Source organism: Panthera uncia, chromosome D4 (genome assembly GCF_023721935.1).
Source record: "Panthera uncia isolate 11264 chromosome D4, Puncia_PCG_1.0, whole genome shotgun sequence".
Taxonomy (NCBI): domain Eukaryota; kingdom Metazoa; phylum Chordata; class Mammalia; order Carnivora; family Felidae; genus Panthera; species Panthera uncia.
In genome coordinates this window covers 39,072,052-39,098,028 of record NC_064807.1, presented here as the reverse complement: position 1 = coordinate 39,098,028, position 25,977 = coordinate 39,072,052, and the positions used below count along the sequence as shown (strand labels likewise).

Below are 25,977 nucleotides of genomic sequence, written 5' to 3'. Positions count from 1 at the left end.
ATCAAATTCTGAATACAAAAGTCTTTATTTGATATGCATTTTCCTTTTTTTTTTTTTTTTTTACATTTATTTATTTTTGAGAGAGAAAGAGACAGAGCACAAGTGGGGGAGGGGCAGAGAGAGAGAGGGAGACACAGAATCCGTAGCAGACTCCGGGCTCTGAGCTGTAAGCACAGAGCCCGACGCGGGGCTCGAAATCACAAACCATGAGATCATGACCTGAACCAAAGTTGGACGCTTAACCAGTGGAGCCACCCAGGTGCCCCATGGATATGAATTTTCTACTGATTGTTCACAGTATATGAGAGTCACCTCACAATGAGATTTGAGAGCCAGCTCCTGCCCTTCCTCTTCTATTGGCCATGGGTTTCTCTGGAGAGTACTTCGGTAATTGAGAGAGAGGAAAAACTGTATAAATGATTCCTTCTGTACTTAACTCTACTGTTTTGTATCTATCTAGGGTTGGAGTTTCTGAAATAATTAAGCCATTGGGAAATTGTCCCTTGCTCTTCTCCAAAGTAATCATGCTTCTTACCTGTGCACTCCTTAGAGAAGCTGTTGAAGAGTAACAAATACAGACCTCCATTGTTATTGGCAAAGCTGGCTTTAAACTTCAAGTGATTTTGTTTTTTTTTTTTTAAATTTTTTTAATGTTTATTTATTTTTGAGAGAGAGACAGAGAGAGACAGAGCGTGAGAGGCGGAGGGGCAGAAAGAGAGGGAGTCACAGAATCCGAAGCAGGCTTCAGGCTCTGAGCTGTCAGCACAGAGCCCGACACAGGGCTCGAACTCACAGGCTGCGAGATCATGACCAGAGCTGAAGTTAGACGCTTAACCGACTGAGCCACCCAGGCACCCCCAAGTGATTTTTTAAAATAGTCATATTTATTTTGCTTTCTTGTGGAAAAGTATTTCTCTTGTAGACTGTCAAGCTTGATCAAGTCAGGATGCAGCTTGCACAAAAAAATGAGGTTTTAGTTTAAGATATTATAATCCATTTCAAACTGCTCTGCAAGTAAGCTTCTGCATTTTGTGTATATTGATCTAAACCTTTTATTTACAATCTCAGTCAATGAAGTGTACAGAAAGGAATCCCAAATGTTTTCAATGGAATTTTTCAGTCATGTTGTAAAGTAATTTATCATTTTATAAATGAGAAAGGTTGCCATAGAGTGAGTCCAAGAGTCTTAAGCTTTAGGAAGAAGGGTAATTAGAACATATTTTAAGTTGCTTTATTAAAATTCTTGGAGAAAAACACAAGTTATCATGAAAGATAATTTCATAATTATATCATTGCACATTAAATTATGATGCCATCTTAGTCCTTAATAAGTAAGACCAGGGGTGCCTGGGTGGCTCAGTCAGTTGAGTGTCCAACTCTTGATTTGGGCTCATGGCATAATCCCAGGGTCATGGGATCGAGCCCCACGTTGGGCTCCACACTGAGCATGGAGCCTGCTTTAGATTCTGTCCCTTTCTCTCTCCCTCTCTCTCTCTAAAATAATCAAATCAAATCAAATAAAAAATAAAATAAAATAATGTAAGGCCAGATACAAAAAAATCAGCATCATTTTAGCCCAAGTATCAGAATGGCAAGTGATTCTTCTTCATCCAAGTGCCGTGGAGACTTGTGGCAGGAAGGCTCTCTCAGTAAGAGAGGCTGAAGAGAAAGGACATTTTCACAAATCTAAGCCATATGTATCCTTCATGGCTAACATGCCCACCCAGCCATGAAGACATTCCTGGTCTCCTCCACCCTTTTACACTTCTTATTTAACCATATTTAGTAACACTAGATATTTTCTTCCTTGCAGTATAATTATGGATGGAGCAGCCTTCACAGTCTCATCTACCTTTAATTTTTTAGCATATTCATATCCTCACAGCATGAAGCACAGTGCATCGCAGATTCCCGATAGACTTCTGTTAAATGTATATGTTCTTCTTATTTATAGCTTGCTTTATTTCAAAATAGGAAACAAATATTTCTTTTTTCTCTTTATTCTCACTATGGGATGGGAAAAAGATCAAGACAGCTAAGTACCATGTCAAGTTCTAAATGGCTGCATCCTACCTGAAATGAAAAACATTCAGTTCTCTTTGTCCTTAAAGAATGATTAAACCTGAAGTGGGAGGTGGGGGGGGGGGAGGGAGTTCAGGAAAATTAGAGGCATGAGGATTGGGGAGAGAGGAGGGACCCAGAATTAAAATAAACACCATTATGCTTCCAGAAGCATCCTTCTCAATTGTTGTTGATTGCAATTGAAATACAGAAGGTCTTCCCACAATGACCAAAATTAGAAACCTAGCCCCCCCACCCCCGTGTGAATAGCTGATATTTGTACTGTTTCTAAAGCAGAAACTTAAGAAATATGAAAGCAACGAGGTCCAGGAGGTGAAAATAACAGATTAGGTTCTGAAGGTGAAGGGTCTACTGTTACTTTTACAACTGAACTCTGTAAATTCCAGAAAGCAAACATTCCTTTGATTGCTTTTTCCCTGACCTTTGAATTATGCGGGGAAAAATTGTGTGTGTGTGTGTGTGTGTGTGTGTGTGTATCCTCTGTCCTTTATGGAAATGAATAAAATGCTTTGAAGTAAGTCTTCAGAGAAAACCGGAGAGGGATTAATAAATGTATTCTTTTCTTCCAAAGTCATGTTAAACAAGCCATTTCTTTTTAGGACTCATTACACACAAATTTCGTAGAAATTTTTCAATAGAATATCTTAAAATTAGTTCTTTTGGGCAATTTCCTAGCAGAAAGACAAATTTTATTTCTACACAACTGAGCTTTTGACTTGTTTTTGTTCAGGTGTGTGAGGGTCAGAGGAAAGAGTTGGATACCTCCATCATCAATGCTGCTGATCTAGACGTTCCCAAGGATTCCTTGCTGTTCAGCATCACTCATAAACCACGCCATGGCTTCCTCACCAACGGGATGCTTAGCAAAGAGTTTCCTCCAAATAAGCAGCCTGCCAACCCCAGCCAGAGGCATGAACTTATTCACAGCTTTTCCTTGGAACTTCTCAAGAATGGTATATCACGTTCCACTTCATTTGTTCTTGTTGATTTCCTAATTTAGCCCAGAAAAGATAATAATAACTCACAGGAATAAGAAGTGAAGAAATGGCCTTCAACTACTGTATTCATTTATCTCTCAAGGGTTTTCTCTGGGCTCTGGATTAATGTAGGGCATGAAGCCTCGGCTAGAGAGAATGGGTAGTTGAAAAGGAAATAAAAATGTCTTCTTTCACTTTGGGAGCATCAATAAAAATGATACTTGTGATTTGGGGTATTTTAGCTCCAACTTTTTCATGTCATAATGAAAAATTCCTTTTTAAAACTACTGAGATCATGGACCTAAATTTGAAGAGATTTGTCTGCCAAAATTTCTATGTTTGAAACGAATATAGAACCACATATAATAACTCATTATTCTCCGTGGAGATAATTTGTTCTTTAAGGAAATGACACGTTGGAATAGCAGCCTGAATTATTTTTTAATTGCTCTTTCTAAAAAATCAATTTTATCCCATTTTCCGAATATAAACACACTTTTGAATATTGGAGAAAAGGATGGTTCTAGAATCACTGCCTATTCTCACTCTCCTTCCTGCCTTCACATATCGTTTCCCCAACCTGAACCCCCTTTGCTGGGCTAGCCAACACTGTGCCTTCAGAACCAGGTGACCTCTGACCTCCCCGTGGAGCGCCCTCTCCAGGACTCCAAACTCTTCCCTTCCTGTGCTGGTTTCGTCTCTGGGCCGGTTCAACAGTTATTCTGTCTGAATTTTTCCCTTCCCCAACCAGGATAAGTGCTCTGCCTCCAAGTTTATTATGCAATAGATGTTCAATGTCACATTTGAACTTAAAAGCTAATTCATATATTTCTTAGTTTCTATCAATTGCAAAGAATGAACTCCTGGCACTTAAGTTGATGATATGACCGAGTTAATAACCATGTGTATCAAATAATACAGTATGTTGTGACAATAGTTTTTTTCAAATTTAAGACAAAGGAAAAGAAGTAATTATTCAAATTTTGCTCTCAAGAAAGTCTGTTTTCTAATTAGGTTAAATATTATTTATTATATTCTTAGGTTAAATAAGTAGGCAAATTGTGTAAGTTCGCACTTATGCAATGATTTTGAAGAAAAAATAAAAACAGTTTACATGAATTAATCCTTTGGTTAAAAGCTTGGTGGCCTTCTCAGAGACTGGATTTTCATCTTTATTCTTGATTCAGTTAGGGCTACATTTGGTTTAAACTTTAGTATATTCTCACATACATCCCCCACCCCCAACATACAGAACTTACAAAACTGCTACCACCTTATGTAATCTGAGGTTTTTTCTTATCAATTATGAGAAACTTCTTAGTTTTTATTTATTTATTTTTAAAAGCCCTTGACTTTTTATTTTCTTTAATTAAAATTTTAAAAAAATGTTAATGTTTATTTTGAGAGAGAGAGAGAGAGAGAGGGAGGGAGGGAGGAGGAGGGAGAGACAGTACGAGCAGTGGAGAGGGAGAAGGAAAGAGAGGGAGCGAGAGAATCCCAAGCAGGCTCTGTGCTTTGAGCGCAGAGCCCCATGTGAGGCTCTATCTCATCAACCATAACATCATCACCTGAGTGGAAATCAAGAGTTGGACGCTTAACTGACTGAGCCGCCCAGGTGCCCCTAAATTTCTTACTTTTCAAATGTTGATTGAAAAACATGGTTTGTGATAACTCCAGCTTTTCATTGTATGGATTTACTGTCCTCTCCTTTCATGCAACTATCTTCCATTTTTAAATATGCAGATAGCTTTTCATTTCTTGAATTTACAAACTACACCTAAACATATCTTATGTCTATTTTTGTAACATAAATCTCAGTCCACATCTCATAGAATTTTTTCGCATAAAATTTTATAGTGAGATTATTTCGTAAAAAGAGGTGAGCATTTATAATACTTTGAGGGAAAAAATTGCCGTTGCATGATACGCACGACCATGCCTATTTTCCTAATCAAGAATGAATAGTTTTAATAACTTGTGCAAATGTGGTAGTTGATAACAGTCTCTTATTGTGATCTTATTTTGAAATTCTCAGATTATGAGTAATTTACCATAGTTTCATGTCCAATTAACCATATATGTTTCACCTTTTGGAAACTGCTTGATAGTGTCCTTTGCCCATTCTTCCATTGACTTACATTAACTTCTAAGAGATCATTAAATATTTGATATTTCACATTTTTGTCACACGTTACAGACAAGTTTTTCTAGATTTTATTTGCCTTTTAATTCATGGTTTTTAAGTACAGAAATCACAAACTGTAAGTAGTGAAATTTATCATTATTTTCCTTTACATTTTCTTTCTTTTGTTTTTATAATAGGAAGACATTCTGCATTCAGAAATAAGATATAATTCACATGCCATAATATCTATCCATTTAATTAAGCCTAGGATTCAGAGGTCCTTAGTATATTCATCATCATGATCAATTTTAGAACACTTTATCATCTCCTAAAAGAAATACCATACTCATTAGCAGTCATTCTCACTCCTTTCTTCCTCAGCCCTTGGCAACCAGGAACCTACTTTTTGTCTCTATAGCTTTGTCTATTCTGACATGTCAGAATCATATAAATGGAACGTATGATCTTTTGTAACTGGTTTCTTTTATCTAACATAATGTTTTCAAGATTCGGCCATAGTGTAGCACAAGTCAGAACAACTCCATTCCTTTTCATTGTCAAATAATATTCCATTGTATAGACGTGCCACATTTACTTGATCCATTCATCAGTTGATGGGTATTTGGGTCACTTTCACTTTTGACTGTGAACGTTCATGTATGTATACGTTTTTTGTATGGATAGATACTATCATTTCCCTTGGGTTTGTATCTGGAGTGGAATTGCTGCGTCATGTGATAACTGTGTTTAATATGCTGAGGAACTGCCAAACTGGTTTCCAAAGTAGCTGCATCATTTTATATTCCTACCAGTAATGTGAGAGTTCTGATTTCTCTGCATCCTCACCAACATTTGTTATTGTCTATCTTTTTATCATAGCCGTCCTGGTGGGTGTGAAATAGTACATCACTGTGATTTTGATTTCATTGCCCTAATTGTTGATAGCGTTGAACGTCTTTTCATGAGTTTGTTGGCTATTTGTCTATACTCTTATATCTTCTTCGGACAAATGTCCACTCAAATCCTTTGCCAATTTTGTAATTGGGTTGTCTTTTATTATTGAGTTGTAAAAGTTCTTATTATATTTGGAATAGTAGACCCTCCCTTATCAGATATATGATTTGTAAATATTTTCTCCGGTTCTGTGGGCTGTTTTGTGCTTCCTTGATAGTATCATTTTTAGCCTCAAATTTTTAATTTTGTTAAGATCTAAATTATCCACCGTTTTTGTTTTGTTTTGTTTTGGTCACTTGTGCTTTTGGTATCTTATCTAAGAAACCATTACCTAACTCAAAGTCACAAAGATTCATTGTTATATTTTCTTCTAACAGTTTTTCTAGTTTAGCTCTTACATTTAGGTCTATTATCTATTTTGAGCTAATGTTTGTATGTAGTGTGAGGTAGGGATCCAACTTCATTCTATTGCCTGTGGCTGTTCAGTTGTCCCAGTAACATTTATTGAAAAGACTATTCTTTCCCCATTGAATAGGTTTTGTTCCCCTGATGGGATTCAGTTGATTGTAAATTCATGAGCTCATTTCTGGACTCTCCTCTATTAGATTAATCTATACGTCTATTCTATAACAGTTACACATTGTCTTGATTACTGTAGTTTTGTAGTAAGTTTTGAAAATGGGAAATGTGAGTCTCCAACTTTGTTCTTTTTTAAGATTGTTTTGGCTGTTCTGGTCTCTTGCATTTTCATATGAATTCTATGTAGGTTTTTTAAAAAAATAGTTTTATATTTAAGTTTTGATTCATCTAGAATTTATTTTGGTTATTGGCTTGAGGTAGGTATCTAACTATAATTTTCTCCAAGTAATGAACCATTGTTTTCATACAGTTTATTAAATAATATATCCTTTCCTCACTGATTTCTAAATAAGAGCCTTATCAAATACTAAAGTATTTAAATACAATTTTTTAACGAACTAAGAGGGCAATCTTACTTTATAAAGCAGTTTAATTTCACCCTATGTAGTGATTAATGAACTCTTGCTGATACCAATACCTTGGAAATTAAAAGAGATTATGTGTGTTTCAGAATGGCTTAATCATAAGAAAGATTTACTTTCTCTCTTTTTCCCCTTCTTCCAGGAATGAAGTTGATGTATGCGCATGATGACTCAGAGAGCCTTGCTGATGACTTTACAATCCAATTGTCAGATGGGAAACATAAGATATTAAAAACGATTTCAGTAGAAATCACCCCAGTTAATGATGAGAAACCAATGCTGAGCAAGTAAGCTACCTGAAGAATCCTTTTCAGATGCTCTAGAAAATTCTGAAGTCTGGAAGATTAGGTGCAAATGTAATGTGTGTCTTCCAGAGAGCAATGAGTCTTTGACAACTCCTGTCTTTCACAACTTGTCCCAACTACTCAGACACCTAGAACCATGAGTGCAAATGTTAGTTAATACAACATCTCCCTAACAATTCTTAGGTACACCCTTTAATTATTTGATTTCCGTCTAAAAGTTCTACTTAGTTGTAAATAATTAAGAATGACTGAACCTACAATATGGAATGAACGGTGTACCAAGTATTTGAACACATGTATATATACACGCACCTGCATGCGCACACACATACCAAAGTGCAATAGATGTGTAGATTTAACTAGAATGTGGTCATATTAACTGCAGACAGTCCTCCCTGTGAAATTGATCACACTTTTACCTAAGAGTGGCTGAGGGAAATATATACATGCCATTTCTATCATCATCTTGGTATTTCAGTATCCACCAGTCCCCTGTGTTCCATATGGATCAACTCTCCCCTGCTACCTGATATCAAAGTGATCACTTAAATGATCATTTAAAAATTCTGCGCTGATAATAATTGCAGACTGTCTCAGTATCTCCCTCTGCAGTTGATCAGTTTGAAAATAGGGTACAGAGGCTTCATCAATTATATTTCTATAGTTCTAGTCATTTCTCTTATTACCAGCACTGTACAAGGGTAAAACTTTAGAAGGCTCAACTTTCTCTAATGCTGGATGCAGAGAAGTGTCTGCTTCTTGGGACCTCTTTGACCACTTCACCCCAGTATTCAACGGTGCAGCAGTGAGAGGCATTGTGTAGACAGTCCTAGCTTTTCGCAGGAAGTGAATAACTTCCTAAAAATGTGTAAACCCCCAAAGTCTCCTCCACTTTGCAGAAGTGAGGACCTCAAACAGGTCCCTTCTCTAGCCTGCCATTCCTTCGTGGGCCATCAGTAAGGTCCTTGAAAATCATCATGGGAAAAACTGATGATAGTTTTTTGGAGGGTTGCATCTCGGACGTGAGTTTAACTAAAAGTATTCAGAAGAAATTTTCATTTTCTATTATATAGGTGGAATGTTGGACTGGCATGACCTTGATTTATAAAAGTGAAAATATGAAGGGTATTGCAGTAATATGAATCCTCTGTCTGATGACCTCACTGCATCTGAGAGGAAGAAAGAGAGATTAAAAACTAGTGTTTATTAAGTGCTTACTATGTGACAGACACTGTACTGGATCCTTTTACAGAATGTATTTCCTTAAATCCTCGCCAGAATTATGGGAAGTAGGTATCATTATCCTTACCAAGAAAACTGAGACCAGAGTAGTAAAATAACAGGACACTCACTCACCTCTGTCTGACTTACTATTTCCTGCTATGTTCTTGCCAATAAACTGCCTGGGATAGTTCATCTACAGAATTGCCAAATCTCCTTCAACTCTCTTCCAAGTCCCTTCTTTTCTTTTCTTTTTTCCTTTTCTCCTGTGGAGCGGTATATTCCCCCTTCTTTCCCTTCCTTGTGTATCCTTGGGTGGATCACCTTTTGCCTCCTCCCAGAATGTGCTCCATTATTTTTTTCTCTCACATCGTTAGTCTCTCCCTTTCCGTTCCTTCTGCTAACAAGGACGGGATGTAGTTAGTGGTTAAGAGAGCAGATTCTGCAGCCAGACTGCCTTGGTTCAGCCACTAACGAGTTGTGTGGCCTCGAACTTGTCACTTAACCTCTCCCGGCCTCTTTGTCAGCTTCTTTGTCAGTGGGGATAATAGCAGCATCCTTTCCACAGGGTTGTAGCAAGGCTTAAGTGAATTAAAAGACGCAAAGGTGCTTGAAAGACTGGCCAGTACCTAGTGAATGCTCCTGAGTGTTAGTTATTACCATTATTGCAAGCAGGTATTCTCATCCTAAAAAACTAAAACTGCAAAGATGACCCAGTTCCTCATTTATTTCAGTGCCAAACTATTTGGAGGAATCAGCTTGTGCTTGCTTCGGCCATTTCTGCCCAACCTCCCCCACTTTATTAAAGCTGCTCCCTTAAAAGTTACCCTGGGCTTTCCCAACGAAACGAATGGCTCGTCTTACCTTGCTGGACCTCGTTAGAGCATTTGGCACCATTTCTTTGATAATTCCTTTTAGATGCTGTGGTAGATACTTTTGGTTCTCTGGGTCATGCTCTCTTAGCCCCCTGACCCCTCCCCCCACTCTGATTATAGTCGCTCTTGTGGCAGAATGTACCACACACACTGTCGGGGCCGCTTTACAAGTGCCCTCAATGTGTCGCCTCACTTGCTGTGTCGCACAGGGATTCTCTGAAGCAGCACTGGCTCATTCCGCCCATGTCCAGACACCGCTGAAAGCACTCTGATGGTAGCTCGTAGCCTGTGGGAGCTAGTGGATGAAATAAATGTCCCACACTTCCATCCTTCAGCAGTACAATTTGAAGCATATTCTACATGATTCTTCAAAGGACCCTCAGGAGCACTGAGCCCCATTGCTGGAAAAACAGCTTTTGTTGCCTTTCCCTCCTGCCCTGTCTCACTCCTCGCCTCTTTCTCTTGCTTCCTGGGATCACTTCCCAAATAAGTTACCTGCACCGCAGTCCTTGTCCCACACTCCCTTTCAGGGTAACTCAGACTATGACATAATTTCTTCTCCTTTGGCCCCTCTGGCATTTAATTCTGACACTTTCTTCCTGCCAAACTCCTTACCTTCTTCGTCACATTGGCTTCCTTCCTGCATTGATTAATCTGTTTCTGTCAATGGCACCACTAATCTCCATAAGCAACCAGTCAACTGATTCGTGAGGCTTCTAGAGTAATGGGATTAATATTCTCTAGGAAAGAGGTGAGTAAAAATCCCTTGCTACTGCCAGGGAAGATGTCCGTCCTGGAGAGGGTAAGAAAGTCACCTAGTAAGAGTGGTTAGAACTGAGGTGTCTGGGCTCTGGCTTCTCAGCAGGGACGCAGAAGGCAGTTGGAATGCCGGCTGGTCCTTTAACTGCATCCCAAGGAAACGTCCGGTTTTTATTGGAAACCAATCTGTCAAGTTGGACAGAGTTTGGCCAAAAGCTAGAAACACAGGTGGAAAGAAATCCCTTCCTCACTTTGGTGAGACCGGGGCAAATGGCTATGTCGGCCGTGGAAGGAATAGCACCAGAGAGGACCTGAGAACCACAGTAGAGGCGTTTATGGTGGACACAGCAGCCACCTTCTCTTCAGGACACCACGGGCTAACCTGGCCGCTGGAGCACTTGGAAACGATCAGTCGCTGTGAAGAGAAAGCTAGCTACTCAGAACGTCACCAGGGGACGGGGGAGGGATGTCCAGGGCCGTGGATGGCCCAAGTGTCACCCAACTCATACTGGTATTTCATAGAGGGTACCAGAACACCCGTGGATAAGCCATTTAATCTCTTTACGTCAGTTTTTGTTGGTGAAATTAGAACGATAATACCTTGGCTACTTAGGTCCTGAAGCTGTTGTGGTAGCAGATGAAATATCGGAAACCAACCCACTTTATAAGAGAAATTACAACATAAAATTGTGAAGTTCAATGCAGGTTAACCGTTAGAAGGATTTAATTACCTCATTACCGTCTTCATCGTTGCCGACTGATTGTCTTTTTAGGACGTTCAAGTGCAAAGGGAAATGAGAGCCCATTTCACAAGTCCGACTCATCACTGGATGAGTCCACATACGTGGGATGTGGACTATCATCCCCTCATTGTTGAAGATTGGGAACTGTAATAGTCATTCCGAATGACCCCTGTGAAAGCAATGCCTTCTATTTTCCTGTCAACCTCGACATCTTCCTTTTTACAGGAAGGCTGAACTTACAGTGAAAATGGGTGAAGCTCGAATTGTTTCTAGTGCCATTCTTTCGGCCATAGATGAAGACTCACCCAGGGAGAAGATTTACTATTTATTTGAAAGGCTTCCCCAAAATGGGCAACTTCAACTTAAGGTTAGTGGCCTTTTTACTTTTGTTTTTCAAAACTAATGTGGCAGGTATAAATTTTCTTAATACACAGATTTCTGTAACTGAATTTATTCTCTCACAGCCATCTTTTGCCCAGAGGTAGAGAATTTAATTTTCTTGGTTTGGGGTGAGCTCACACTCTACTCAGTTTTCTTTACTCAACTGAGGGTATATTCAACCAGTAATAAGGTTCTTTATTGTTCCTTGTCCCCTGGGATTGTACTTAAATTTTGGGAGAGGGGGTTACTGGGGTAAATCAAATTGTCTAATTTCTGGTGAGAGCCAGGCATCCTTTGAGATATCTTAATTCCCACCACATTAAAAACGTTTTTAATAGACTACTGTGAAGAGCAGTTGTTGTGGATATTTACAATCTGATTCTAAAGTTCATATGGAGAGGCAAAATATCCAAAATAGTGAGCAAAAAGGAGTGCACAATTAAAGTAATCACATTACCTGACTTCAAGACTTACGATAAAGCTGCATTAATTCAGTTAGTGTGGGTTTGGTGAAAGAACAGACAAACAGATCAGTGGAACCGAATAGAGAGTCCAGAAGTAGACCCTCCCAAAAATACAGTCAGCGGATCTTTGGCAAAGGAGCAGAGGCAAGACAGTAGAGAAAAGATACTCTTTTAACAAATGGCGCTGCTCCCCAGTCTGATTCAGACTGTGTGCATGACAACCACGGAGTAGCCCGACACAAATTATGGATCAGTCACTTGAAAAGGTCACTTGAGTAATCCATCAAAATGTTTATTTGAATGATGGATTAAAGCCAGCAACAATAACCACCAACCATCCCCCATGTGATTATTTGACTGAGTGCTTAACTCATAATAGTCCTAGAAGAGCAGCGAGGATTCATTCTTCGTGGAACAGCTTGATTGTCTTAGATTGTAGGCACCATAGAGAATCCGAATGAAGAGCAATCACTGATTCACATTGAGGTACAGCTGTGTCCTTATTTCATTTCAAAGAGTAATGAAGCAGAAATGCAGTGAGTGCTCACACATTTGGGTAGTATGGGAACTGAAGTGTTTTGGGTGTGTGAAAATCCAGATGGGTCCAGGTTCCCGGTACGGCACCACCGAGTCTCCCAGCTCCCTTGGGGTGTTCCAAGTCTCTCCAAGACCCGGGACCAGGACTCTAGGATTCCTGGACTTTCTCAAGGGTTCTTCTATTCTGGTTGACTTTCCTTAGTTGGCCCCACCTTAAGCCTGACTCTCTTCCTCTTTGGGGGTTTGCAAAGATTTTCGTCAAATCAAAGCTGGCATTTGGGAGGGCAGATGGGGAATTGTATGGAGATGGGAGATAGCAAAAGAGATCTTCTTCTGTATTTGCTTTCTCAGAAAAGATTACAAGAGAGAAAAGTTAAATAGAATTGCAGGCTGTCCAGTTTAAAACTCCAAGGAGACTGTTTTAAAAAATGAAACTTGCGGGGCGCCTGGGTGGCTCAGTCGGTTAAGCACCCGACTTCAGCTCAGGTCACGATCTCGCGGTCCGTGAGTTCGAGCCCCGCGTCGGGCTCTGGGCTGATGGCTCGGAGCCTGGAGCCTGCTTCCGATTCTGTGTCTCCCTCTCTCTCTCCCCCTCCCCCGTTCATGCTGTGTCTCTCTCTGTCTCAAAATTAAATAAACGTTAAAAAAAAATTTTTTTTTAAAAAATAAAAATGAAACTTGCAAACAGATCTTAGGTGGAAACACATAATGAGCTTGGTTGTTACAATATAACTAACTTTCACCCAGTGAGCACTAGGACAGAACATACCTCTGTAAAAACATCAGATGAGCAGAAATATTAAAGAGGAGGAAACTTGATCAAATAGGATAGAAAGGGAAGGGGTAACACGATGAAGGGAGGGCAGGACAAAGCATTTTTTGCTAGGAACTGAGAATCTGTGGAATGACGTGTCAAAGGAAAGAAAAAAAACAAACAAACAAGGTTTCACATTTTTATTTTAATCTCTTAAACCAGACAAGGAAAAGCACGAGATAATATGGTAGAGTAAATTTGTAAGATGACATTTTTCTTGAATTATGTCAAGTAACTTTTATGAGCTATTGTTAGGGAAAGCTAACTGGGAGTAAATACATCCATTCTATTTTTTTTTTTTTTTTTTATTTCAGATTAGTCCAGTGATAAACAAGTTTGAAAAAAAAAATAGGTTTGATTAATTGTACAATGATAGGGCCTAGGGAAAAAAAAAAAGGAAACCTCAAATGAAACACATTTAATTTTTAAAGAATCAATTTCAGAAGCTCGATTACCCACCTGCTCTCATTCATTGGAATATTCAATCAGCTATGATTGCTTATGATAAATACCTTGGAAGTGGCACTGCTGTTGAATTGCCACACGACTGTCAAAAATCCTTTAGTTGAAGGTAGTTCTTTCCCCAAGGTCTTAATTTGTTTTAATATATTTCTTTGAAAGGAAAAAAAATAAGGTAAAATGGCAAAAAAAAAAAAAATTGCATCTGGAGATTCCCTGAAATATCATTTATATTGGAGGTTTACAGGGGACATGGAAAATGTCCACTAACACAGCTTGGAAGGAAAACACCACGGGCGGCTGACTAACTCTGGCACCTTTCAGCTAGGGAGGGACTGGGTCCCTCTCCACCCTGGCATGAAGTGCACTCAGGAGGACGTCGATCTGAACTTGCTGAGATACACACACACCGGGGCGATGGACTCCCAGAACCGAGACAGCTTTACCTTCTACCTCTGGGATGGTGACAACAGGTCACCGGCATTTGACTGTCACATCACCATCAAGGATATGGGAAAAGGTAAAAGCATCTCTATCAGGGTTATTGGTCCGAACTGAGCTGCTGGAAGCACTGAAAGGTTTTCAACTACCTTCCTTCTTTCCTTCCTTCTCCCTCCTTCTGTCTTCCTCCCTCTCTTCTTTCCTTTTTGCCTTCTGTCCTTTGTACCTAAAATTCCATCATTTACGATTTGCTTCTTTGACTCCTCACCCGCTTTGCCTGGGAGCTACGGGGTTCATGACAGAAGTCCTTCTATTTGTTATTTTTAGTTATTTTAAAGAGCCTATTGGAAATCCAACCTTGCCCACAAGATGGCTGCACGGGCTGCTTAAAACAGTCAGGGTTTTCTGCTATAAGTGAAAGTTTACCAACTCCATGTGATAACTCTAATTTTATCGCCCAGAAGTGAATTATTACTTGAAAATGAAGTTTCATGGGAAAAACATTTCCAATATAATAATAAAAAAGGAAATATAAATATATTTTAAGATTGAAAAATTATAAAAAGGAACTTTGTCATCGAAAAGGTTAGGCTGTTGCTCTTTTGGCCTTGAAAGTGCTGATACAGACTCTTTTAGGGGCAAGGGAGAGAATGATGAGATACTAAGCTTCTCTTGAATTAAGCAACCATTTGTATAATAGGACTCAGCAGTGTATAAATGGTAGCAGGAGGAAGGTGAAAAAAATACTGGAAAGGAAGTTCAACAGGGCAAAGTGTAAGCCCTTCGTGCCTAGCTGTCACTACCCCATAATTTTGCTTAGAGTTTACGTGAAGACAGTAAGTCCATTTCTTGTTCCTCTGTAGAGTCCCAGAATCTCTGTATTTCTAGGACCAAGCATATTCTCGAATCTCCAGTACGTTCTTGAATGACCGAATGCTTCCTTTTTTGCCTTGCTGCCAGGAAGCTCTGAGTGTGGTGTAAACCTTACATCGTGTGTGATAGAATTACAATTGCCCTGAATCTTTTCTCTTTTTAATTTCAGTCAGCTTGATTGATTTTAAGAAGTCTTTTGGGGAACATAAAATAACATATTTCATTTGCTTGTTTCCTGATCATAAAATACGTTCCTTGAAGACATCCAATAGGTAACCCTCAGATAAGCTAGACACATTTCTTTCTCTCTGCAAAAGTAAGGCTACTGCGTTCATCATAAATATATGTCCAGGCAAAATATAATGCAAGTACTCTATCAGCGCAGACAGCTAACATATTAGGACAGCCTGCCCTTGGCTAAGCACGGCACATTCGTGAGGGTGGAGGACGGTTCTGTCCTACCCAGCCATCTAGGGTTTTTTTCCAACCGGAGATTCCTTCATCTCTGAAGCCCTCGGAATCCCTCTGGAAGTGAAACATGAAGGGAAATGAGAGGTTGCCTGTCCTAGGCATGGAAGTGCCTGTCTTCGACACATCCCAGGGGCGGAATCACAGTCATGCACCACATTAAGAGAGGCCGGGCAGTAGAAACTCTAAGTGATGTGCCCTGGATGGAGAGGAAATGAGGCTGGTGAGCCCCTGGTCAGTCTCTGCTATGACTGACATGGGATTCTCTCATCTTTTTTAAAGTTTACTTTATGTATTTTGTGGGGGGGGGGGGGGGCGAGAGAGAGACTGACTCTCAAGCAGGGCTCCACACTCAGTACGGTGCCCCAGGTGGGGCTCAATCCCATGAGATCACAACCTGAACCGAGATCAGGAGTTGGACGCTTAACCAACTGAGCCACCCAGCTGCCAATGTGGGATTATTTTTTTTCTTCTTTTTTTTTTTTAATTTTTTTTTTAACATTTGTTTATTGTTGAGAGACAGAGAGACACAGAGCATGAGGGGGGGGGGGGGGGGGGGGGGGGTGGTGCGAGAGATGGAGAGACACAAAAATCTGAAGCAGGCTCCAGGCTCTGAGCGGTCAGCACAGAGCCTGACGCGGGGATTGAACCCACAAACCGCGAGATCACGACCTGAGCCGAAGTTGGACGCTTAACTGACTGAGCCACCCAGGCGCCCCGGGCTTATTTTCTAAAAGGATTTGTGAACACTTGTATCAAACAGATACAGTACCCTATCAACATTTGCCAAAGTTCCAAATTTCTTCTGTTTTTTTTTTTTTTTTAACATCATGATATGTTTTATATCTACACAGTGTTGTATTCTTATTTTATTTATTTATTTATTTATTTATTTGTTTATTTATTTATTTTTACCTAGTGTGAGTTTTCTCAAGTTGTTAGCATAACTTTATGACCGTAATTGTTCATCTCTAAAGAAAACTACACTGAATAATCACACGAAGCCATAAATCTGATATTGAGCATTTGGGTTATCTCCACTGGGGAGCGATTGTAAATAACATCAGGCCTTCCATTGGTTCTGTGTCTTGTGGTTCGCACACTGGCAAAAGTGATGTGGAGATCTCTGAGAGACACTTAAAGGGACATGGTCTGTAGTTGGCCCCAAACCACACTCTGCCATCACAGTGCTGAAAATCTGTAATGAGGGTAAGCCCAGATGCTCTTTCTCCCTTCAGATCCACCTTCTGCTTCTAGTCCTTGGGTCATTTTTGTGTCCTCAGCTTTGTTCATTCTTCTGCTCCCTTGATATGTTCTTCTTGACCCCCATGGGGCAAGCCTCATCTGGGACTCAGGTTTTGATTTACAGTTAGGATGGGTTTTCATTCTCCATTGCACTTATGTTGGATAGCACGTTGAGTTAAAAGCACAACAATATACCAAAAGACCAATTTTATCATCTGAAACAGAGTTTCTCAGTCTTAGCGCTATTGACATTTGGGGATAGATAATTCTTTGTTGTAATGGACCTTCTTGGGCATTATAGGAAGTTTAGAAGCATCTCTGGTGTCTACCTATTAGAAGCCCATAGAAACCCCCAGTTATAACCACCACAACTGTTTCTAGACATTGCCAAATGTCCCCTGGAGGCCTAAACTGCCACTCATTGAGAACCACTGGTCTAGTTGTACCTCCTTGATATTTTATTTTTTTTTTGTTTCCTCATGAGACTGAATGTCTTTTCAAATTTTATTGGCAATTGTGTTTTTAAATTTAGAAATGGCTTGGCATTTACTTCACACGTACATCCTTTTGGACATTCATTCTTTTCGTGCTGATATTTAAAAAAAAAAATTTTTTTTTAACGTTTATTTATTTTTGAGACAGAGAGAGACAGAGCATGAACGGGGGAGGGTCACAGAGAGAGGGAGACACAGAATCTGAAACAGGCTCCAGGCTCTGAGCTGTCAGCACAGAGCCCGACGCGGGGCTCGAACCCACGGACCGTGAGATCGTGACCTGAGCCGAAGTCGGACGCTTAACCGACGGAGCCACCCAGGCGCCCCTCGTGCTGATATTTAAGAGCTGCGATATCGTACAGAAAAGCAGCAAAATAATCTAGGGTTCAAGTTTGTGTTCTTGAGTCAGATGGCTTGAGCATAAATTCTATCTCTGCCTCTTATTACATGTATCATTGTTAGCAAGTTGGTTAGCATTTCTATACCTTAGTTTCCTCATTTAGAACCTGGGGAATATTATAATACGCTACGTCACAGTTGATGTGAAGGTGAAAAAGCCTTACCCCTGTGCCTGGCACAAAGTAGAAAGCTCAATATCTGTGTTGTGATCATTTTTTAAATGAATGAGGTGAACAAAACTGGATTATAATCCTTAGTTTGTAAAGCTGCACCATTAGTCCCCATGTGACCCTCTTCTACGTCACTCATTTATACAATTCGTTCGCTCATTCATTTATTCTCTTTGAAATACATAATACGCTCCTGTGCAACCGCCATACAATTCAAGGACTGGAACATTAACAGTAATAAACACCTACCTATGTGCTCTTCCCACCCTCCAGAGAGAACCGTCCTCCTGAATTCTGTGTCCATATTCTGACTTTTGTGTATGGTTTTCTGGGACGTGCTCAGGCAGCTAACCATCGTCAGCAAGCTATGTCTGTGCTGTTGCACGTAGCGGTAGTTCACTCATTTTGCTACCGTACACGATTCAGCTGTCTGATTAGACTCTGGTTTGTTTACATATTTACCTTTTGCAAAGGCATTTGGGTTGTCCCCAGCACTTTCCATTGCGGCAGGGTTGCCCTGGCTGGCCTGGTCCACGTCTCCTGGGTGCCAGAGTGCGCATTTCTCCCCAGGACACAGCTGGAGTGGAATCAGGGGGTCAAGACGTCTGTGACTATTCTACTCTTTACAAAATAATGCCAAACGTGTGCCAATTTACATTCCTACCAGAATCGTGTGCAAGATTCTACATCCTCTTCAACGCTTGGTATCATCAGAATCCTAAACGTTTGCAAATCAGGGAGTTACAAGATGGTTGTAACTTACTGTGATCTTGATTTGTGTTTCCACAATTATTTATGAGACTGACCTTCTTCTTTGCGTCTTTATTTGGCCATATGTGTTTCCCCTGCTGTGTCCTATCTGCTCTTGTCTTTTGCCTCATTCTTTCATTACTCATGATTATATAAACCTTTCTATGCCATATTAGTTTTGATTTCTGCCATTTGGCCTTTGCTTTTTACCTTTACCTTGGACTTTTTTTTTTTTTTTTTTTTTTTTAATTTGGGTCTTGACCGCAAGCTCTTCTGCTCTGCAGGCGACATTGTCATCCTTGCAAAACCGCTTGTGGTGTCTAAAGGTGAGCGAGGTTTCTTGACGACCACCACTCTCCTTGCAGTGGATGGAACAGACAAACCCGAGGAACTGCTCTACATCATCACTTCCGTTCCGCGGTATGGCCAGGTCGAATATGTCCGCTATCCTGGAGTCCCCATTACAAGCTTCAGCCAAATGGACATAGCAGGACAGACAGTCTGTTATGTACATAAGAGCAAGGCGGCTGTCTCCCATGATACCTTCAGGTGAGCCCCAAGGAAACTTTTCAGAACCCCTTCCCTGGGTGAATGCTTAGAAAGACAAAAGGTGGCAGAAAATAAGTTCTCTTCCAACTCTGGTATTGTGCTAGTCTTCTACTGCCGAGATGCATGAAAATATGCAAGTAAAAGGACAACGGCAAAGCAAGATATTAGGGCTGTCGTTTACAAATAAAGCACATCTAAATGCCAGCTTTCTAGGAGGAATGTGAAGACCGGAGATCCCAGGTAAAGAGAGACATAGAAAACGAATTTACTGCTTTTTTGGAGTATCTTTTTCTATCTGAGGAAAGGTATTTAGTAAACATTTGGCAAAAGCAGACACTGCCTTTTGACACGATGTGTTCCAGGAACTATATCATAAATCATGTTGTCATAAAGTGGATCATGTTTCCCCATAGAAACAGTGTTATAAGGGGGGGGGGGTGCTGCTGTGTACCCGTTCAAGAATTCTGTATCAAACACATCATTGGAGTGAAAAACAATCTGGTGCAAAGACAAAGATCCAACATTAATGAAAGTCTGCACTCATTTAAAATATTGAAATCTGTTTCCAGTCACATAAAGCAAGACAAACTCTAGAGAATTTAGCAGTTCTCAAAGCTGGCTGAACTCAAGGTCCTTGATAGAAATCCAGGTGCCCAGGCCTGGGGTGAGAGTCTAGAAATCTTGGACTAGCCTTTGGGGGAATCATGCTACATAGGCATTCCTGAGTTTTACCAATTAAAATGGAGGCCCTGAGGGCATTTGCCCATATATGAAGAGCTTCTGACACCCGGTACAATCTTCACCATGTCAGAATACAGCCTTCAATGGGGCGCCTCGCTGTCTTCAGTCAGAAGAGCATGTGACTCTTGATCTCGGGGTCGTGAGTTCGAGCCCCACGTTGAGTGTAGAGATTGCATAAAAATAAAATCTTAAAAAACAAAAAGGATACACCCTTCAAAAGAGCACTGTCACTCATGTAAATGTAACATACTCCCATGTTATTCATTGGGTTCCCGTAAGTTATCAAGTGCACTGATACACGCATGCTCCAACACTACTCTCCTCTGCCATACATTCTCTCTAAATTCAATATGTCTGCTATACTAAACATTGTTTCAATGTCAGTAAAGATGACTTTGCTTGAGATGACTGGGATAGTCAGCTGTTAAAAAATTGGGGGAAGTTTGAACTAACAGAATCTTTTTTTTTTTCTTTTGACAAATGTCCTTAACAAGCAGATAATCGTTTGGTTGATCAATTTCTAAATAACAGTTCCGTGTTTGAGTGTTGCTAGGCACTAGCCAAAGCATCATATGTGTGGATTCCTTTTTATGCCGGTTCTTTTGCTCCGGAAGTGGTATAGTTTTAAGACCACTCTGTGGTCAACTCACACATCCTCCAGTGCTCTGGTGTCCTTTTTGTGAAAGGGAATGATGTGCATAGTACGTGTTTCATGGGAGTGGTGGGAGGTTTCAATGAGTTTATGCATGTAAAGTACTTATAAAAATATGTGGCACACAGGAAGAATTAAATAAGTATTAGCTGCTCTTATGGTTATTATTATTATTATTGTTATTGCTACTGTTATCATTATTTACTATATTCTTTCCTTGGCTCCCTTTTTCTGCCAGTCTTTACAATACCAAGATTATTCTTGAAGGAGGAAAGAAATGACAAAGAAGAACAATGATTGTTCTTTTTTTCCTGGTTACTTATAGAGGTTGGGTGCTTCTTGGCTTAATTCATGTATAGCAGATTCAGGGCCTATAATTTTACACCCATTTCTGGAACGGCTTGCTCCTTTCCATTCCCGCTTTCCCCAGTCAGGACTCATGGGACAGTTTGCTGAAGACATTAATGACTCTTTGGAGAAGCCAGTGACCCTGCGGGAGAAGCCAATGAGTGAATGCATCTAGATGTCCAGAAATCAAGCTTAGGTATTAATCAGATAGTGGTGATGAGCTGCAAACGGAAAAAAAAATGTATGGGAGGATTGATGATACTCTAAAATTTTCCTAATTCACAGCCATAGAAAGTCATACTAGATGACATTTTAGAAATCATTTATCCTAGGGATTTTTAAAATATCTAGATCTTCAAGAGATTTACCAGGAGGATTGATAAAAACACATTCTTGGCTCTCACTCCAGAGAGGTGACTTTGCTAAATCCAGTCTTGGGTCAGGAATCTGTAATTTTAAAAGCGTTGGGGGTGGGGGTGGGGGGCACCTGGGTGGCTCAGTCTGTTAAGCATCCAACTCTTGATTTCAGCTCAGTTTCATGATCTTGTGGTTCGTGGGTTTGAGTCCCGTGTCTCAACAGTTTTTAACTGTTCTCCCGTGTTTTTTAACAGTTCTTCAGTATTAACTGCTTTCCTTTTCAGCAGACAGTACTGGTTAAAAGGGGTCCTTTTAAATACACTTATTTAAATACAAGAGCGACTGATATAAAGCAAAACAGTTAAGTCATACGAGTACAGGTACTACAAGAATATGGCAAAAAGGTGTTGTTTGAATAACTCAAGACTAGGAGAGAAGGGTTGGAAAACATTGATGTGTAGGAAAGCTAGCATCGCTTGAATACCCGCAATACGTCAGGCAGGGTACTAGACTCTTTTTTGTCTCTCCTATCCTTTAAGCCTTACGCCACCGTCTCGAGATCTCGAGATGATGTGTTCCCATTTTTGGCATGAGAAAACCAAGGTTCCAAGAGGCGTAGAGAGGCATAGAGGCATAGAGAGGCATAGAGAGTCACAGAGGCATAGAGGCGTAGAGAGGCATAGAGAGTCATCTACATGGACATAAATGAGTATCAGAGCTGAATTTGGCCTCAGATCTCATTTTGAAGAGATTTCTCCATTGTACCAAAACTTCATGGAGAATATGCACCTGTGGGAAGAAATCTCCTCCATGTGTCGTTCTGATGTTTGGCCAGCAGTCTTACATATTTATGATGGAAGAGCCTAGCATCTGCCGAAGACCCGTGTTTTAATCTTGTCGTTTCACCAGCCCGGCCATGGGCTGCCGTGGTGTTTGTCAAGTGGAGCTAAACCAAAGCCGAAAGTCCGTTTTAATGAAAGTGTGACTGTGGCGCTTTTTAAAATATGAAACACACGCAGCCAATCTGATCACCTAAATTTACGTTGCTTGCTGTTGAACTTGGCAAGGAATTTGGCTGGGTAGAAGAGGGAAATTCTGCGGCAGAGGATTTTTCCTTTCCCCCTTCTCTTTTTAATGGAAGATACGGCAGGATTAATGAAATGGGGGAGTTTAATGGTCAGGTTTTACCTTCTGCAAAAGTATTTTGTGAATCATAAATTTCTCCTGCATTGTTTGGTGCTGCTGGCCTGGAAGAAAGATATGGCAGCACATGTTAGGACAGATGACACCAAGTGATTAGCAAGCTGACTTCAGCTGCTGGCAGTCGGGTACTAAAAGAACATGCTAATGTCCTCCATTTTGACATGCTGGCTGGACTTTTTTTTTTTTTTTTTTTTTTTTCTCCTTCGGAACTGGCTCTATTTATGATTCCATTTTTATCTTTTAAATGCCATGACAGATGGCAGATTCTTCAGCCAACTCTAGTGCCAGGAAATGCAGAAAGCCTGAAAGCACCCTGGTAATGGTGAAATCAGACCAGGCAGGCACCCCCAGACAAATCGGAGAGCCATTCCCCAAATTTCACGAGAACCGTGGTCATCCTGGCTGCGTCTCTTCTCAGGGGGGCCTAATAAAGGAAGTTCAACAAAACGGATCCACAGAAGGAGCTGCTGCCTTGATATCACCAGCTTCTTAACCTTGGGACGGATGCCATCATAGCCATGGCACGGTTGTTTGCAAACTTGAAAACGTATTTGGGAGGTTTCTTTGCCGGGGTGTGGGGGAGAGCATTTGGAAGATCATCTGGTCAACCTTGGCAGACATGAACAGCACTGACCTTGTTGCCCTTGTTCTGCTAGGCTTATTGTGACTGGGAAGCCAACCATGACCGTTCACCCTGTCTCCCTCTGACAACGTTTCTCTGCCCGTGACTAGTTTGCATTGTTACTCGTGAAAGTGGCATGATGTGTTTGACCCAGTCAGGGTCAGAAATGTCATCCTTTTCACCACTGGCTTATTAGCTTTCGGTCAGCACAGACAGCTGCCTCAGTGTCCCAGCTGGGAACACTGGCCTCGGTCAACATATTTCTTACTCTTATATGGTCCCTGGCTTGCTTGCCGTCATTCCCATCTGTCTGATGGCAGGCTGCCGATTTCCGACATGGTCAGATCCCCATCATCAGGCAGGGAGGAGTCTGACATGGACAGCCTGAACCGCTAGACAACGTCAGTGTCCTCACACAGGTCATGCGTTTGTAGATAACTGCGGCTGTCCTGAGACTGAGCTTTGAGGTGTTTTCAGAATTCACTCTCCAGGGAGGAAAGTCAGAATGCCCCCCTGTGACTCACTCGAGTCCCCTTTGAACTCCCTTTCTACTGATCCCCATCTCTCCCCTCCTTTCCCCTTTCTTCTCCACCCATCTCTGACAGGGTGCTTTTAATGGGTCACAAATTCTTTAATTCCACTATTTATATGAAAAATGCATGTCCTTTGGCTTAAATTTGTGCTAAACCATACACAGCTGGCTTAAAACTTCCCAGAAGAGTGTATTTTTGAGATAGGGATCGGGTAGGGAATAGAGAGCCACTTTATTTGAAATGGGAGGCATGAAACATATTTCTGGAGGGGAAGAGTGGAAAAAAGACAAATTGGAGGCCCAGAGGGAATTACGGCCACCTTGCTTGACTTGGGGTCAGATGATAGGCTCCAGGGAGGAAACCTGAAAAAGTAACAGGTAAACAGTGGAATAAAAGCATGATTCCAAGAAAGGCTTTCCCTGAGAAACAGATCGTGATTTTTATCTTAAAAATGCGTATCACTTGACATCTGAAACTGTCAAGGTGACTACAAAGTACAAGCTGAAGAGCACACAGATAGTTTTCCGGGTGCGTTTCTGTTTGCTTTTTCAAAAATAACGAATTTTGCAAACACTCATGAGCCAGCAGTGACATTGCCCTATTGGCTTAGAACACATTTAGCAAACGTTTAGCTTTGCAAAAGAAAAGCTGCTTGTTTTATTTTAAGGAAAACTAGGCAATTTTACTCAATCTGCAATTCTAAAGTTACGGTCTTTATTCAGACTGTAAAAATAATGCTATGGAGAAAAAAACCCAGGTTATATTCTTTGCAAATCGAGGTGTGTGAAATGTCAAAGGTCTGCTTTATTTGTAACATTCCACTTGGCAATTTCACTTAGCAAAAAGGAATAGATCCTTTTCCTGTGCATCATGTCATATTTTCTTGGGAGGCAGGCTTATCAACTAGATAATTAGAAAGCTCAAAATTTGAGCTTAGCCTTCAGAGTAAAATCTGTGCTCAGCCAAACCTCTCTTCTTTTCCTTTTCGTCCAGCTGCTCCTTTTGCTGAACCCTTTGCCTCAGGCAGGCTGAGGCTGTTATGCTCCTACAACCTGGTTTCAGGTTCTTTCCTATTCAGAAGCAAAGCAAACTGAAAATAAACTGAGGGTCGATGGGGGGTGGGAGGGAGGGGAGGGCGGGTGAGGGGCATTGAGGAGGGCACCTGTTGGGATGAGCACTGGGTGTTGTATGGAAACCAATTTGACAATAAATTTCATATTAAAAAAAAAAATAATAATAATGGAAAAAAAAGCAAAGCATCAACCCTTAAGCCCTGAAGGACAAGACACATTTTTACAAAGAATAAAGAACTTATGAGTCATATTCGTCAGATTAGTAAAATAAATAGAAACCTCATATCTTCTCTTATTAAAAAGAAACCTCCAAAGAAAATTCTTATATAATTTAAGGTTATATTCTGCTAAAACATTCTTTTTAGAGATTTTTACATCCGTGGAATGCAAGAGTGTCTCCTCCGTGAATATTTCTAGCAACCACGGTACATGGAGAAAAATTGATAGCTACAACTCCGTGATGATTTCGCAGTATATTTCCTGGGTCTGTGGTGCGTTTGTGAGTTACATTTGAGAGTAGTGGTTTCCTAATATTTTGGAGTTGCCACAGCGTGTTCGCTTTGCTTAATTTCATGATACTCTCAGTTACCCTTCAAATCAAACTTACACATCGACACATTCTTTTTTTTTTTTTTTTTTTTTTTTTTTTTAACATTTTTTTTTTTTTGAGACAGAGAGAGACAGAGCATGAACAGGGGAGGGGCAGAGAGAGAGGGAGACACAGAATCAGAAGCAGTCTCCAGGCTCTGAGCCATCAGCCCAGAGCCCGACGCGGGGCTCGAACTCACGGACCGTGAGATCGTGACCTGAGCTGAAGTCGGACGCTTAACCGACTGAGCCACCCAGGCGCCCCACATCGACACATTCTAAAGATCACTTCCGTTAGTTTTATTTTGACTTTGACAGTGGTGGGTGGAATATGGTTTAGTGATCAATAAAATCAAAAGCACATTAGGGTATCATACATCCAAGGTCATGTGAGAGATTTTGCTTACTTTGAATTGATATCATTTGAGCTTTCTCTTCATCATTCTGCAGTGGCACTCAGGTATACCAATCTGGTTTTGTGGTCTATTAAACTGGCCCATATTATAAACTCTGCAAGAGCAGAAGGTGTGGGGTCCAACGACCTGGTTCTAATCCCAGCTCTGCCTCCTACCTGCCTTATGATCTCCCACTACATTCTTTACTTTCTGCTATAAATGTTTTTCTTTAAATCAGGAAGGTAATTTTTGTCTAGCATAACTCCCATATATACTGTAAGGGGAAAATGTAGGCGCACAAGAAAAAATGTAAGGGATTAGAACATCACATGATATTTTAGAGCAGGATGGTCCTTTGCAATCGTCCGGTCCATCTTTT

The 25,977-nt window shown here is 40.6% G+C and overlaps 1 protein-coding gene across 1 annotated transcript in view; it reads left to right on the top strand.

Moving 5' to 3' along the window:
- Window positions 1-25,977, top strand: part of FREM1 (FRAS1 related extracellular matrix 1) — a 137,104-nt gene that overhangs the window by 63,554 nt on the left and 47,573 nt on the right. The window contains exons 19-23 of the mRNA XM_049635133.1: window positions 2,813-3,035; window positions 7,282-7,426; window positions 11,268-11,409; window positions 14,022-14,217; window positions 18,822-19,086. Coding sequence (XP_049491090.1) covers window positions 2,813-3,035; window positions 7,282-7,426; window positions 11,268-11,409; window positions 14,022-14,217; window positions 18,822-19,086 — 971 coding nt within the window. The remainder of the gene's footprint in view (window positions 1-2,812; window positions 3,036-7,281; window positions 7,427-11,267; window positions 11,410-14,021; window positions 14,218-18,821; window positions 19,087-25,977) is intronic.